At 43.5% G+C, this 17,712-nt stretch overlaps 1 protein-coding gene across 7 annotated transcripts in view; it reads left to right on the top strand.

The window, feature by feature from the left end:
* Nucleotides 1–17,712, top strand: part of ACLY (ATP citrate lyase) — a 463,802-nt gene that overhangs the window by 173,723 nt on the left and 272,367 nt on the right. For all 7 annotated transcript variants that reach the window (XM_085616801.1, XM_085616574.1, XM_085616958.1 and 4 more), the window contains exons 8-10: nucleotides 15,778–15,896; nucleotides 16,795–16,931; nucleotides 17,333–17,394. In XM_085616801.1, coding sequence (XP_085472927.1) covers nucleotides 15,778–15,896; nucleotides 16,795–16,931; nucleotides 17,333–17,394 — 318 coding nt within the window. The remainder of the gene's footprint in view (nucleotides 1–15,777; nucleotides 15,897–16,794; nucleotides 16,932–17,332; nucleotides 17,395–17,712) is intronic.

Here is a 17,712-nt window from a genome sequence, read left to right as displayed (position 1 = left end):
TCAAAAAGTATCCAGCTAAGCATGCCTTTTTTGCTCCTATGTTTATCGACCATTCTGCATTCAAGGCTCCATCTCCTACTGCGATGGCACAACCATAACATCAAAAGGGTACTGCCTCGGTTTGTCCAAATGTAATATCAAAAGGTCCTTTCTTTGATATGGATTATCACATCGCTTACTTTAAATGCTTCACTGTTTTTGTTGCTGCATGACCCTCTTCATCTTTTTAGTGTGCATGTTTGTAACATTTGATTCTGCTGTTTCACCACTGATGGAGGACAACATCTCAGTCACTTTGGTTGTCCTCTCTTAGCTGGGAAGGTAAGATGCAGAGTTAGATCAATCTGTATCTGATATCTGTTTCTGATTATTTATGTCCCTGGTTTCAGGATTCTCCTCTTAGCAATGTTGATCGAGTTTGGTCTTGTAGCAGGATCGAATTAAGAACCTGCAGCAGAGTGGGTCTCCTCATGCGTCCTATGATTTCTTTCTGCTGGTACAGAGACCGTTTGCCAAGAATCCACTCATGCCCAGACAATAACCGAGATTCTTTCTGATTTAGACTCTGCCATCTGTAATTACCATCAATGGCTGGCATATTCCTTAAAACAGTTAAAAGCCATCGCAACTCTCCAGAGCCTTGGTTCAACAAAACCCTTGGACATCAACAACAGAAATGTTGTAGATTCGAAAGAAAATGGAGGTTGTATTAAAAGAGTGACGACAAAGTAACTTATAAAGCCTCTATTCAAACGTACAAAAAGCTTATCCAAGTTGAGAACTCATTATTTCACAGTCAAAATTGAAGCTATAAAAAACTCCACAAGGGAAATGTCTAACAGTTTAAAAAAAATAAAGAGAAAACAAAAAAAACTCTCTCAACCCACTACAGAGATCTGGGCCTAAATCCATTGATTTGCTCACCATGCCATTCCAGTTTGAACCCATCAGGAACCCCCCCCCCTACCCCCCCCCCCCCCATACCGAATGCTTCTGGCACCCAAGGTTATTGCTGCTCAACTCTACCTGCATCCTTAATCAAATATTCAGTTCGGGATATTTTTCAAAGGAGTAGACAATAGCTTCCATCTATCCGCTCCTAAAAAAATCCTTGCTTAGATGCAAGCGACCCTAACAACTACAGGTCGATCTCTTGTTTACCTTTCCCGGCCAAAGTTGTTGAGAAGGCCATCAATCAGGAATTTACTACCTTTATAAATAACAATCCGATTTTAAACCCAACTCAGTTTGGGTTTCGTAGTCCTCTTAGAACAGAGCTTGCATTCATTATTGCCACTGAAGAAATTGGGCAGACCATGTGGGGACAACGCAGCCCTGATTTTATTAGACCTCTTGGACGCGTTTTACACTGTCCACCATGACTTTCTGGTTGACCAGCTTTGCTCAATCAGAATTAAAGACCAAGTCTTGGCTCTCTTACCATTTTTTCTAATGGATTGAATTCAAACTGTGACCGTAGGAGATTTTTCGTCACTGGCTTTTTCATGCGGGGTGCCACAGGGGTCTTCCTTAGGCCCCTCTCTCTTCACTCTGTATTTTACCCCGCTGGTGGGTATGATTTAAATCTCATGGTTTTGCTCTAGTCTCCTACTCCGACGATACTCAGATCGTCTCATCGGTAGCTAGTAATCCAGATGCCACTGCAGTTAAATTTCATGACTGTATGCTTCATATAGGCAATTGGATGTTGGACAGTTGTCTGAAGTCACTCTTCAAAAACCAAGGTTCTATTGTTTGTCAACCATCCTTCCTTCTAGTGTCCCATTTGGGGGCCTCAAGATCTTGGAAACCTGGGGGTAATTATTGACAAAAAATTATCTTTAGAGGGCCAGATTAACCTCTTCGGTGCCCGTGACGAGCTGGACTCGTCATGGGCCGCGGTGGCGCTGTGCCCATGACGAGTCCAGCTCGTCACAAACCCCGCCCGCTAATGTAACGGCCGGCACAGGGCGGGGAAAGGGGCGGGCACCGAAGGGGTTAACCATATCACTTCTTCATCATGTCTTTTCATCTTGAAACTTCTTAGGAAGGTTCTGCCCTACATTCCAATGGCCTTGTGAAAAACAGTAGTCTTGGTTCTTATTACCTCCAAATTAGACTAATGTAATGCACTGTTCACCAACATTCCAAAACGCTTACTGAACAAGCCACAGATGCTTCAAAATGCAGCTCAACTGCTTCTGGACATTTCCAGACATAAGTTCGCGTCTCAAGCCTTGGTTCAGCAACATTGGCTCCCTATTGTAAATGACATCCAGTTCAAGGCCCTCTGTATATTTCTTAAGTCCCTACATGGCTTGGGCTCAGCCTATCTAGCACAACACTTCTGACATTAGACCCCAACAAGATCCTCCTCTAGTGGTAATCTTAGTCTCCAAATTCAAAAGAGCATTACAGCGTGGGAAGAGTTTTGTAACCTGCACAGCAAGGCTGTGGAACTCCATGCCTCCTAGAACTCCAGAATAAATCAAACCTGCTTGAATTTTGGAAAAGCTTAAAAACTTGGCTATCCACCAGTAAGTCTTCTTGATGCCATCGTATGTTGCATTGTTCAGTAGTTTTAGCGCCTGAGTTTATTCTGTTCCAATCACCCTGATGTTCTCTATTGGCACCTTCTTTGCAGCTATTTTCAACTGCTTCATTTTGAGAAACCTCAGTCTTAGCTGATCCACATATTTCCTGATGTCTAACACAGTGGTTAATAGGTATGTAGCATCTCTTCCTTTACAATTAACACTGCTAGGCAATTTGTCAAGTTTCCCTTATTAAAGTAGCAACCTCCTTCTTTCTCAAAAGGGCCTGCTGTAAGTCATGTCAGCCAATCGGAGGTCTTTTCTGCCTTTAGGCTTAGCAATAAAAGTCTTGTAGTTTACGTTGTTTTCTAGAACATAAACCGGCCTCCACATCGACACCGAGCCCAGCACCAAAGCCCTCTGGGTCGAAACCCAGCACTTCCGTACCGACGCCATCTTCGGTACCGACCAAACTCCATAAAGCCCTCGGCGCCCACACTTCTGCGCCGAAGTCCACCTCGGCACCGACCAAGAAACCGGAGGTTCCCTAGCCCAGTGCTAAGCACGGCACGGACAAGCCTAAAACACGGACATTTCGGCGCCGACAGAACAAACGTTGTCACAGGAACTGTTTACACCGGATCCCTTACAAAAAACTCTTACTAAGGATCCAAAAACTGTACACTTGGCACTCTCTTTCAAAAAGAGACATTTGGACAATCCGGCTCCGCCTCCACCTCCAAAGAGGAAGGACTCTGCTACTTCCCCTTTCAGAATACCTTCCCCACCTCCTCTACCTCCTTCTCCCCCTCCGCCTTCTCGTCCCCCACCTCATCGCTCTCCGACCCCGTCTCCAGATGACGAAGATCAGGGGGACCCATATCACGATCCAGGGGATGTGCCCCAAGACCCCACCCCTACAGGATCCCCAGACCCATGGGACAACTACAATAACCCAGATATTCCAGACGTCCCACAAGACGACCTTTATCCTTCCAGGCCATCTCCACCGGAAGACTCCCTAGGTTTCCACCACTTGCTTCAGAGGGCAGCACATTATCACGGGGTGGAGTTACACACCGACCCAGTAGAGGAGGACTTCCTCCTCGACACTTGATACCGCACATAGGTCTACCTCCATACTACCTATGCTCATGGGGGTGGTAAAACATGCGCCAGAGGTTTTTAAGGACCCAGTCAGGGCCAGGGTCATTAACCCACGCATAGAAAAAAAGTACAAAGCTGCCCCCACAGATCCTGCCCATATCAAAGGGCCAGCGCCACTAGATTCCCTAGTGGTTTCCACTGCACGGAAGAGGTCAAACTCCCAAGCGTCAGGTGAAGCACCACCACCTGACAAAGAGTCAAAGCTACTGGACGCCTCAGGAAAGCGCACTGCGTCCCAGGCAGCTAATATATGGCGCATAGCCAACACCCAAGCGCTATTGGCTAGATACGATAGGGCGCATTATGATGAACTAGAAACCATCATGCACCACCTCCCAGAAAAATACAGAAATAGGGCCAATAAATTAATTCACGAGGGTAAGACGATAACTAACACCTCCATACGCTGTGCCTTAGATGCAGCGGACACAGCCTCTAGGGCCATTAACACTAGCGTCCTCCTCCGTCGCCATGCTTGGCTAAGGATATCAGGTTTCAAACCTGAGGTACAGGCCTCCATCTTAAATCATCCCTTTGACCAAGAACACCTATTCGGTCCAAAGGTAGATGAGGCCCTCGAGAAAATGAAGGACACTGATACGACGAAATCAATGGGAGCACTGCAATCCCACACTCCTAGGCGCTCCTTTCGCCGCTCTTCCTTTTGGAGCACGTCTAGAGGCTACTCCTCAGTTAGTGCATCCACTTCCTACAAATCCCCCACTCAGTCCACCTTTACAAGGGGGTATCAAAGAGGCGGCTATAGGGGCAACAACAATAAAGGCAGAGGCAAAACAAATACCGCCCGCTCTGCCACACCGCCTACCCAATGACTTCCCCCTGCTTCCTCCAGACCATTCCACTCCGGTCGGGGGCAGACTACAACATTTCCTTCATGTCTGGGAGAACATCACCTCAGACAAATGGGTGATCCAAATTATTCGGTCAGGGTACTGCCTAGAATTAACATCTACCCCCCCAAACATTCCACCCAGGCAACGCCCAATGTCACAAGAACATTCCACATTACTAAAACAGGAGGTAATCTCCCTCCTACAAAAGGAGGCAATAGAACAAGTTCCCGCCAATCAACAAAATGTAGGGGTTTACTCCCTATATTTTCTAATACCAAAAAGGGACGAGACTCTACGACCTATTCTGGATCTCAGGCCCCTAAACACATACATACATTCAGACCATTTTCACATGGTAACGCTTCAGTAAGTACTTCCGCTCCTCTCCCACAACGACTTCCTCACCACACTGGACTTGAAAGACGCATACTTTCACATTCCGGTACACCATGCTCCCAGGAAGTACCTCAGATTTGTAGTGGACGGGCACCACTACCAGTTCAAAGTGCTCCCATTCGGGGTTACAACAGCACCAATGGTATTCACCAAGTGCCTAGCAGTAGTCGCGGCACACCTCAGAAGACAGCACATTCACGTCTTCCCATATTTGGACGACTGGCTCATAAAAGCCACGTCCTACAACCAATGTGTACGCCACACCGCCACTACAATAAAACTACTTCACCAACTGGGCTTCACGGTCAACTACCAAAAGTCCCACCTAACACCATCACACATAAAGCAATACCTTGGTGCCACTATAGACACCTCAAAAGCCATAGCCTACCCCAATCCGGCCAGGATTGCAAGCATTCAGGCTTTGCGTCAAACCTTCATACTTCAACACTCCCTTCCAGCAAGAGTGTTTATGCAACTCATAGGAATGATGGCCTCTTGCATTTTCATAGTGCCCCACGCAAGACTCCAGATGCGTCCACTCCAGGAGTGCTTAGCACACCAATGGAACCAGGCCCAGGGCAAACTGACAGATCTGGTGTTGGTAGACGGTCGCACCCATCGCTCTCTGCAGTGGTGGAACACCACAAACCTTTCCAAAGGTCGACCGTTCCTGGACCCGGTTCACCAAATAATACTGACAACGGACGCATCGCTCTCCGGCTGGGGAGCTCATCTATTACACCTCACAGTGCAGGGCACATGGACGTCGCAACAAAAGTTACTCCACATCAACCATCTGGAGTTACTAGCAATCTTTCTAGCCCTGAAATCCTTTCTAACACACATTTCAGGCAAGGCAGTCCTCATTCGCACAGACAACATGACGGCCATGTATTACATTCAAAAACAAGTCGGCACACACTCTCCACAGCTCTCTCAATTAGCACAGAGCATATGGAGATGGGCAATTCCCCACAAAATCTTTCTCCTAGCTCAACATGTCCCAGGAGTCCAAAATACAGTGGCAGATCTGCTCAGCAGACAGACACAACAGATCCACGAGTGGGAACTTCACCCACAGGTTCTTCATCCGTTCTTTCAAATGTGGGGGCATCCACAGATAGACCTCTTCGCCACCCACGAAAACTCAAAATGCCGCCAGATACCCACATCCATTGTCCAAAGGAAATACGATATGGATGAACTGGTCAGGCAGATTTGCGTATGCTTTTCCGCCTCTCCCACTCATTCCATTAGTGGTGCGAAAGCTACAACAGCACTCTCTCACACTCCTCCTAGTGGCTCCAACGTGGGCCAGACAACCGTGGTACACCACGCTACTGCAACTCTCGGTAGTACCACACCAAAAGCTACACCTCTCACCATGCCTCATAACCCAGAACCATGGAGAGATCAGACACCCGGACCCAGCTCAGCTCAACCTTGCGATCTGGCTCCTGAAATCATAGAATTCGGGTACCTAAACCTTCCCCCTGACTGTATGAATGTCATCAGAGAAGCCAGACGCCCTACCACTAGAGCCTGCTACGCTGTCAAGTGGGAAAGATTTGTGGTTTACTGCCATAACAACACCATGAATCCCCTAGACGCGTCTATACAACACATTATATGCTACTTACTCCACCTACAAATGTGTAATCTAGCCTATACATCCATTCGGCTACACCTCGCAGCAATCGCAACTTACTTACAAAACAGGCAGCACCTCTCACTCTTCAGGGTACCTGCCATTAAAGCCTTCATGGAAGGCCTAAAAAGAATAATTCCCCCCCAGAGTACCACCCTCACCTGTGTGGAACTTAAATATTGTTCTCACAAGGCTGATGGGGCCTCCCTTCGAACCTTTGCATAAATGCGAACTACAATTTCTCACATGGAAAACAGCTTTCCTTGTAGCCATCACTTCCCTTAGAAGGGTCAGTGAGATACAAGCATTTACTACACAAGAACCTTTTATTAAAATACACCACAACAAGGTTGTTCTCCGTACCAACCCAAAATTCCTACCTAAAGTCATTTCCCCTTTTCACCTAAACCAATCGGTAGAATTACCAGTTTTTTTTCTCGCAACCTCAGACAGTTGCAGAAAGGGCTCTGCACACGCTAGACGTCAAACGAGCCTTACTTTACTATATCCAAAGGACACAACCTTTCAGAAAGACCAAACAACTGTTTGTCTCTTTCTCTCCACTACACCAAGGCAACCCCATCTCAAAATCAGGGATTGCTAGGTGGATTGTAAAATGCATCCAGATTTGCTACCACAAAGCCAAACAAACGCTTTCCGTTCCCCCTAAAGCCCATTCTACACGAAAGATAGGGGCTTCCATGGCATTTCTGGGCAACATCCCACTAGATGATATCTGCAAAGCAGCTACATGGTCAACACCGCACACTTTCACTAAACACTATTGTGTAGATGTGCAATCCAAGCAACAAGCTAGTGTGGGCCAAGCTGTACTAAAAACATTATTTCAAACCACTGCAACAGATACCGGTGGTCGCCGCTAAGGTTGGGAACTGCTATTTAGTCTATGCAAAAGTGTGCAATCTGCAGCTCATATGCCTCGAACGGAATATGCTACTTACCAGTATGCCTCTGTTCTTGGCATGTAGAGCTGCAGATCGGCACACGCCTCCCCGGCTACCTGTATCTGTTCGGTCTATCTTATTTAGATACAACATACATGGGTTTCTTCACTGTAGTCACTACGCTCCATCTTTCCCTGCTGGCGAAAAACAATCGGAGGATGGAGCCGAAGCCCATGCGCAGTATGATCCGAAGGAGGAGTCACCGATCTCGTGACTTCCAAAGACTTTCCAAGATGAAAAACAAACTGCAAACTGCTAAAGTGTAGAGCGCTGGGCACCAAAGAGTGAGTGTGACTGCTGTGGGGATCGGAAAGGACTTGGTGCGTGCATTTCCACCGATAGGCCTTAGGTACCCCCCTGGATGCATGACCTGCCTGTCCACACTATAAGCTGGTTCCCCTTCTGGAAGATGAGGCCCAATGATTAATTGCAGTGAGCTGCGCTGTCCAGTAGCACTTTTGTATGTTGTGGAGGGCAATGCCACCGTCTTATCATCCCCTTGTCAGTTTTTTTTAGGGCAATGAGTGTGGGTCCCCCATCCCAGAGTAGCGCGTACTTCCTTTTCTGTTGCCTGGAAGTAGGATGGTGGCACCAGGTTAGTTAGTAAATTATTGTTTTGCGACTGGAATACAGTCGCAACACATTGATACATATCATTCCGATTCGGTATTTAGAAGGAATGCCTCTTCCAAATTCTGAATCTGTGTATGGTCGCAAACTAAATTTCCGATTCGGTAACATGCAGTTTGGGTTTGATGCATATCAAAATGCTTTTTTGTAGTCGCAAATGGGTCAGTTCTGCTAATCGGCCCATTTGAGACTGGACAAAAGCTTGATAGACGTGGCCCCAAAAGTGCAGGACTGCAGTCTGCCATCACCCCTTTTCTATTGTCTCTTAAGTCATTCATAGGAAAACTCAGGCCTCGTCAAAAAGATGGCCATATCCAAAAACCATGAAAAAACGTGATAAAGGAAGGGTGTACTGTGGGTGAGGAGGAGCCTACAATGTGTGGTTTTTTTTTTGTGTAAAGTAATTGTTTTCAGGGTATTTTCAACCGAAAACACTGCTTGCGGTCTATTCCCAGGGAACACTCACTCTCTTCTCTTTGTGTTAGTAGACGAATGGCCACCTATTTTACCTTGGCAGGAAAAGTAAATGCAACAGGCTGAAATTGAGTTGGAGATGTGCTTTTTTAGGTCTCACCTACGCAGTGCGCATGCGCTGCATAGGAAGGCCTTTAGCCGTCGCTCTTCACTTTTTCAAGCACTGCACTCGTGCTTGTGGCGGCATCCACCTTGCGGAAGCGCGCAGTGGCACGCCACAAGCACGAGTGCAGTCTTGAAAGCGAAGCCTGCTGTCGCGTGCGCCTACTGCTGCAGCCTGCACCTCTTTTTTTGTTTTAAACTGTCTGCGCGAGGCACGAGCGCTTGTTTTATTTACTTTAACTGTTATGCTTGTGGCACTCATGTTTTCAGTGTCTACTAAAGAAACGTACCCACATTTCTTCTTTCCCCTCCCACCTACCACTTCTCCGTGTTGCTGCCCGCCGCCGCCGCTTCTCTGCAGCTTGCGCTGAAATTCAGGATTTCTTTAATTTATTTCACGTTTTGCTCGAGTCTCTTCCTTCCTGCTCCCGCACAGCACTTTGCCTTGCTGCCCCAACCCACACCCCTCCCTACCGTCTCCGCTTGTTTAAAGAGTAGGCTCCTTTCAGCATTTTATTGATTTAAAATGTTTTGCTTGTATGTTTGATACCTAAGTATTATGTTTCACAATCCATTGTCACCACATATTGCCGGTAACGTATGCCTTTATTCCACCACCACTTTTCCATGTTGCTGCCCGCTGTCGCTTCTCTGCTGCTTGCACTTTGATTCAGGATTTCTTTCATTCATTTTAAATATTTTGCTCCAGACGCTTCCTTTCTCATTCTCGCCCAGCACTTCTGTCTTGCTGCCCTGCCCCACACCCCTCACCACCGTCTCTGCTTGTTTGAAGAGTAGGCAGGCTCCTTACTGCATTTTACTTATTTGAACAGTTTTGCTCATATGTTTGATACCCAAGTATTGTTTTTTCCAATCCATTGTCACCACATCTTGCCAGGAACGTATGCCTTCATTTTACCTGCCTCAGGAGATGAGACATAAGTTATGCATATGTTTAATTCAAATATTTGATATACATTTTAATGTATTCTTTCATTGTTCGGTTAGCAGCAGCTCTCAAAGAAAGCAACTCCACAAATGTATGCCCTCTATGCACAACGCAGGTTAAGCACAGGAGATGCAGGACAGATGCCTCCGCACTGCTTGAAAATCTGCCTTTTCCATGCTCTTTTCTGTAGCTGCTATTACACTTTCAATTGCTGACACCCAGAACATTCCTGCACATACACAGCATTTGATTCATCCTCCGAGCACTCGCTGCACAGTGCACTCCATTTCATTCCTCGCTATCAATATCTGTAAGTTTTAAATAAGAAATAGTGGTGCTGAATAACATCGATAGACTTTTTTTGTTTTTACAAATGCTGTGTGTGGAATTTGTTTTCTTTGAATGTTTCTAACCTTTTGAATGGACCATAGTTGCGAATTGAAGAGAAAAGTATCTGTGTTCTGCTTTTTCAGTTAAATTAATATGTGGAACTGGATACATTTAAGTTTACTTTATCTGGTACCTCTTATGATTTTTTTTTATGGATTTGTAAACCTTTTAAATGATGTGAATGAAAGAAATGTGTGGAAATTATACATAACTTGAAGGTATGAGTTATTGTAAAGCTAACATGTAACAAAATTACCAATTAGTAAAAGGCATTTCCTGCATGACAAATCACCAATTCACACAAGTCCACATAATCCAATGAATGGTCTGTCTCCTAGAAATAAAATTAAGAAGATGACTTCATGTGCTTTTTGCTAATATTGCACAGAATATTTAATTTCCAGAATGTTAGCATATAAACCTCTTCCAAAGCAGGTAAAAACATCTACCTTACTCCAAGATAGTCTTCTGCTTTCTAAACGTGAGTGTGGAGTAAATAGTGTTGAGGGCGCCTCTCCCTTTCCTTACCGAAGGAATGCTGCTTGGGGAGTGATTTTTCCAAGAGGCATCTAAGTTGGGAGTCAGCATATCACTTCCTAAAACGGTCCATCATTTTTAAAGGTCAGAGGTGAAAAATCTGCAAGGAAAATCTCTTGGAGAAAAGAGTTTTAACAATGCCCCCTTTAGGGTTCTTGCCCTACTGTAGTGCAAGCCATTTATCTGCAAAGCAAGTGACAGTCTGGGCTCTTGTTTTCTTGGAAGTGCTCTCATGGACAATAAGTTGCACTTAGCTGCTTAACAAGTGCATCAAATCAAGTTCTCAGCATGTTTTTTATTGGGCTTGACGTACAGCTAAACGACCCCCATAAATCGGTGTCTCACCATTTCAGAGCACGTACTCTGGTGAGGTGTTCATACAGAACCACTGAGATCATATTTTTTACAAACTTTACTCTTTCTATGCGTCTTTTCTATTTACCGAGAGCAAAGGGAAATTACCATGGGAATTAACTTGGGTCCCTCTGTATGTTAAGTACCTCACAGCTTTTAAGATTTTACTTGCTTTCCTAACAGCATCATCAGTGTAATCATGAGATCAGAAGTCCAGACTTATCTGACCTAGAAACACCTATTCTCACTGGGAAAATGAGTACTTTTGAGTTGTTTAATGTTTCCTGAAGCAAGCTTTTATTCCTGAATCAGACTGCATGACCCAGTGTGTAGTAATTGTAAAGCTTCAAACCCTGGTGGCACAGCACCCCTTCTCACTCTTGCTATAGATTGCTCTCATTTTGTTAATATCTGTGTCCCCCTCTTAACTTTCCCTCTTTCATATCTTTCAACTTTCTTCTCTTGTCTTTCTACTTTTCAATTCTAACATTACCTAACGCTTTTGTTCTCAAGCGTTGTCTTTTTTCCTTGACAAACATCAGTTCACATTTTGTTTCTCAGTCAGTTTCACTTTCTCCCCTTCACTCATTTGCTTTTTCTCCCTGCTTTCCATGTATTTTCCTCTCATTCCCCCTTTCCTGTATATTCATTTCTCTTCATTTTGCAATACTTCTGTCGCCCTTTCTCTTATTCATCTTCATCTCCTCTGTTTCACTTTCCACTCTTCCTCTTATTATTTCCCCTCTCCTCTTTTTAATTTCCTTTGTTGCTCTTTTTTCTCTCCGTCGCTAGTCTTCTGCCTTGTCTTTCTCTGTCTGACCATCACCTAGGCACTCATCCTCTATTTGCTTTAATCTGCCTGTGATCACTCTCATTCTGACATGGTTTATCTTTTTCCCCCTCTCTCAATTTCACTCATTCTCTCTCACTTCCTGTATCTCTCTCAAGTATATACACACACACAATTTCTTACTCTTTCTCTGTCACCCTTTGTCCTACCTGTTGGTATCATACTTTCTATTCTGTTCCTTGCCTGTCATACTAACTCAGGCTGCCGTTCTCCCGTTTATTTCTTCCCCCACACACAACCTATTACCTCGGTGTTTAATTCTCTATCTCTGGCCTCAGTACTTCAATATTTATTATACCATACTGATTTCAGACTCTGTCCACACAGTTTCTAATTTACCCCATTGCTATAAATGCAATCTGTCCTCGAAATCTGGCATCTGTTGATTCTGCTCTACTAAGCACTCTGCCCCAATCCCACAAGCTTTTCTGAGACTTGTTATACAAACATATTTATGCAGCAACGTGCAACATTTTTATTTTTATATTTTTCCTTCTTAAGTGCCAATCAGCCTTCTTCGAAATATAAATAAAAGCTTTCAAATATGTCAAAATGCCAGCAACTGCATAACAATATAGGTGCACACAAAGGCACAAATCATCAGCCATATATACATTTGATTTCTTTGAAAACCTCTGGAGCTTAAATTGTTGACTGTGGAACCAGTAGACTTAGGTTTTAATCCTGACTCTCACTGACTACATTGTGCAACCTTGGGGAAATCTGGTAATCTTCATTAATGTGAATCCTATCTGAATAGTCAGAAGATGCAAAATAAACACTTATCACTTCACTAGGTACCGTGGGCCATAACTGGATGTTTAGTGTGACATACAACACCACACAATTCTTCATCACACAATTCTTCATCACACAATTCACCTCCACACAATTCAACACCACCCAACATAATTACGCTCCACATAATATCACTCAAAGCAACATGATCCAACTCTACTTAATTACACTCTACTCAATACCGGATAAATACACACCACATAAAACGACTCTATGCCACATAGTAACAATCCAGATAATTCCACTCCACACCAAGCCACATAATTCCAGTCAGCATAATTTCACTCAACTCCACACAATTCAACTCCACACATTTCCATTTCACACCACATACTTCGACAAAAAAACACATAATTAAACTCAACACCACATACATCCAATCCACACCACATACATCCAATCCACACCACATACATCCAATCCACACCACATACATCCAATCCACACCATATACATCCAATCCACGCCACAGAATTTCACATCATGCCAATAAATTCAACAGCACACCACATAATTAAGCTCCACTACACACCACTCCACAAAATAAAATCCACATAATTACAATCCAGATAATTCCACTGCACACCATGCCACATAATTCCACTGCATAAATCCACTCCACACTATTCCACACCACACAATTCCACATCTAACAATTCCTATCCAAACCACATAATTCTACTCCACACCATATACATCCATTCCACGCCATAACACATGGGTAAAAGACATTATCATTTACAATGTCAATAGCTCTAACTCATGCACACTCTTCTTGCCTCTCATGTAGTTGACATCAGGTCTTGGGAGTACAGTTTCTTTCCATGCCTTTTCAAGGTTTCCATCCCTTAATCCCCACCTCTTCTTTGAGTATCTTCTGCGTAAACAGGCACTTTCTCTTTAAGCTTCTGTCGCCTTCACTCCCCTTCTTTCTGTCTCTCACACACTTTCTAGTCCTCAGTCTGAAGTTCACAATCTACCTATCCCTATCTTTCTTCCTGTCTATCTTTTCTGTGCAGCACTTACCCTACCTATCCACCATGCCACATAATTCCACTACACTAATTCACTCCACCCCACACAGTTCCACCCCACACACTTCCACAACTAACAATTACAATCCAACCCACATAAATCCACTCCACACACATCCACTCCACTCCAAACAAAAACACATGGGCAAAAGACATCGTCATTTACAACGCCAACAGCTCAAACTCTCGCAAGTGCATTGCCAATGCTTTTTTTTTTTTTTACAACTCATGGTATGTACACACCTAAATTGAACTTGGATATAGTAACTTTGATAGTGCATGTAAACTAGTGTTTGTCATAAAATGTTTACACCTGCAAACCGTTTACCCTCATGTAATGAGTAAACAGTCCTACTTCTACTCATTGAAATGGGTGTGGTCATTCAGACTGGGATGCCTGCCTAAGTAGCGGAACACCCTCAGGGGAGTAGTTTTGTGGCTGTTCACCAAGGTTTGGCTAGCTGATTTCTTCCATTGAAATGGTTATTAGTCAAGAGCAGGCCTAGGTCATATCCAGGGTGGGGAAAGGAAGACATCGTCCCAGAAATAGGTCACTGTGTAGAAGGGATTTTTCCATAGGGTGGGCGAGGTAGGAGGGGTTCTTATGAGAAATAAACTCCAAACCTAGTGATAGCACTCAAGAATACATTTCTGCGTTTTTTCTTTTCCGATCCAAAGATTTTGCTGCTTTTCACATTTTCATGCCTAGTTACTATAAACATTTTCCTGTAGGTGTTTTTGGCTGATCTGTTTTCTATTCGTTTTTTTATGCATTAAACTTGCATCAGACCCGCAGATTTACTGAAAATGTCAAATTCTGTGCAAACAGTATAAAACAAGTGCGGATGGGGTGGACGCGCCACTCTAAATGAGGTGCTGACTGTCAGAAAGATCCACCAGTTGCCCTGGATGCTCTTTGAAATCACTAACCTAAATGTACGGTCAATTGCTTTGGTTAAGTAGACAATAAGTTTACAAAATCGAAACACAAACATCTGATGCAGGTATGTTGAGATTTAGCGAAAAACTCCTGATGCATTCCCGGCAAACTTTCTTTTTTTTTTTTTTTTTTTTTCCTTCTTCTAAGGACGTTTTTCAGAAATCCCGTCTCTTCAAATCGATTAAAGCACATACTTAGTCTGGTTTATTTGTGAGCCAGAGTGTTCAGTTAATTTCTCATGAGCCCGGTACAGCTGATACTAGGAATTATCCCTTATATTTACGCAATGATGAGCAAAACATGCAATATGCACAACTTAGTCTGAATGAATAATAGCTTTTTAATGGTGCATACTACTACATCAGGAATAGTCTTTTAGTACCAACTCTGTTGGCGTCTCAAGCATGTCTATAATCTATTGGTCAGTGTTTTACTACACTAATGTGATAACTGATCAGTGAAGATAATGTAAGTCTGTAGTTATGGATGCAGTTTCCTTTCCAAAATAAACTATGGGCCAAAATAGGAAAGCAAAATAAAGTTTTGGAACTGCTTCTGGACAACACAATCGAGCATACCATCCTTATCCGAATTGGCTCAAAATGGGCACTCTGTCAGAAAACTCTTAAAGTCCACCATTGAGCGAGCCTGGGGTTCAAAACTTGATCTCTGTTTGCCCCACGCGAGTTTATTCCACACTTGCTGGAGGTGGGAGTCTGGGCACTGGCTCATAGTTTATTGTGGCAGAGTGGCACTGGGAGAATTCCTATGGCCAACATAATTATAAATCCTTGGACTGTGCACATCTGTTCTAGCAATGTGATATTTAGCGTTCTTAAAACACCAGCGTGTTTGTTCCTATGCCGGTACACAACCGGTTTGTTCGCTGTTAGCTTAGATGCTAATAAAAAACAAAATCCACACTGGCACGCCTTATGAGTAGCTTACCTTGCTTTGGAGGCTTTTGGGCCAAAGTGCTATAATCTGACAGTTGTAGATCCCTTGTATACTACTAATTCCCCTTTTGTTTATTTCTGTAATTTTCTTGTTAGTGTAATCTGTATGAATTGCATTTCTGGCCGACCTTCTTGTTACTTGAACCCTGTTCTCCTTTCACCGTCTTCAAAATAACCTCTCTGCTTCTGCCTGCAGGAAGCTTACATTGCCGATTTGGATGCCAAGAGTGGTGCCAGCCTCAAGCTGACCATCTTGAACCCGCGTGGACGAATCTGGACCATGGTGGCTGGTGGGGGCGCTTCTGTTGTCTACAGGTAAAGAGCTGGCTCTGCTGCTTGAGCTCTTGCGATCACTTTTATTTCATAGAAAATACCTAGCAGTCCCATGAATGAGAAGAATGGTGAGCTGGCAGAATGCTGGGAGCTAGAGAAAGGCAGAAGAGCTGAAAAAGCGTAGTCTGTATCTAAGGCTTTACGGTAGGTATATGGTAAGCTCAATTAGGACCTGGTTAAGAAAAATTAAGAACCCCGATCAAGTTTAAGGACACTTTAACGATGGTCTTTTGAGAAATAGAGGACACTTGCCCTCTACATAAAGATACAACAAGCTCAGGGGCAGTTCTTCTTTGGTTCTATGGAAAGAAACCATATGGACATTTTAAAATTGCTACAAATTTTTTTTTTTCTTGAAGATCGTTAGTGCTGTAGTACAAATAATTAAAATAGAGTTTGACTATTAGTTTGCAGTATCTAGATACAGCAATACAGAGTTCAGTAGTTTACATTCCTATGGTGATTGGTTAATGCAAGCTCAAAATTGGTCACAGCTGACTGAAGTTGAAATTTTATCAAGGATGCCACGATCAGTAGAATTTTTACCTGTTTAGCATGCTGTATGGCTCAAGACCTTCTTTCCACTCCATTCATCCCTTGGAGCAGTTTAGTTTTACATCCAGGAATATTATGTGTTACTGTACAATGTTTATTTTCCTGAACCAAATGCTTTTGTGTTACAATTTTAGAAACTTCTGATTCAAATGTTGCATTTATTTATAGAAACATTCCAGTGTGCTTTCTGGAATTGAATAGGTTTTATCCTATTCTTTACTGTCTGGTGAGGTATAGGGTAAATGTATGGCGAAGTCTCTGCAGCACTTAATGGATACCTCCTGGTAAATGCCTGCATGATCAGATGTGCTTCCTCTTTCTTCAGTGACACTATTTGTGACCTTGGTGGAGTTGATGAGCTGGCAAACTATGGGGAATATTCCGGTGCCCCCACTGAGCAACAGACATATGATTACGCCAAGACAATTTTGTCCCTCATGACTCGGGAGAAGCACGTTGACGGTAAGATAATGACCTCATTCAACCTAAATTCTTCTGAATAGAGGGACTGATAGCCCATGTTAGCTCCAAGAGCTTTACCCAAACCCCTCTGCACGCCCAGTGTTCCCTCAGTGGGGACTGCATGTTGAGTTTTAATTGGCTGAGAGTGAGCTATGACCCAATGAAGGCAATGATCTTGTACTCATTACATATCCACAAAACCTTGGCTGCGATGTGTTGGAATAACCTTCTCGTGCATCTGATAAATGTTTTCTTAGATTCAAGTTAGAGGCTAGCAGTGAAATCAAATTCTCACCCAGCTGTCTTTTCCCCTATCCTTCACTGTGTGTGTACAGATTGTTGATGTTTGAAGTATTTGCATCAAACATTTCTAGTTGAAACATTGTCCTTTCACCCTTTAGGCAAGGTCCTGATTATTGGAGGCAGTATTGCCAACTTCACAAATGTAGCTGCTACATTCAAGGTAAGAAATATACTTGCACATAATGCTCAGTTGTATGTTTCAATGTTGAATAGTGTAATATATGTTGTAGCTGTAATAGTTTAATGACATTGGGGTGGAATCAAAGACTTCCCCATGCCATCTTGGACTTTTCCTTCTCTTTCACAGTTACTCCCTCTCCAAAACATTTCAATTGTAACGTAACAATGGATTAGATCTGATACCCAGTGATTTGCATAACAGCCTTTTATTTTCAGCAGTCATATTGCAAAATTAAACGGTCTCTGTTTGTTTGATAAATGTGTGGAAATCTCAACTAAATTGACCCAGGTCCAATTG

Source organism: Triturus cristatus, chromosome 1_1 (assembly GCF_964204655.1).
Source record: "Triturus cristatus chromosome 1_1, aTriCri1.1, whole genome shotgun sequence".
In the NCBI taxonomy this organism is placed as follows: Eukaryota; Metazoa; Chordata; class Amphibia; order Caudata; family Salamandridae; genus Triturus; species Triturus cristatus.
This window is presented reverse-complemented; position numbering and strand designations above follow the sequence as displayed.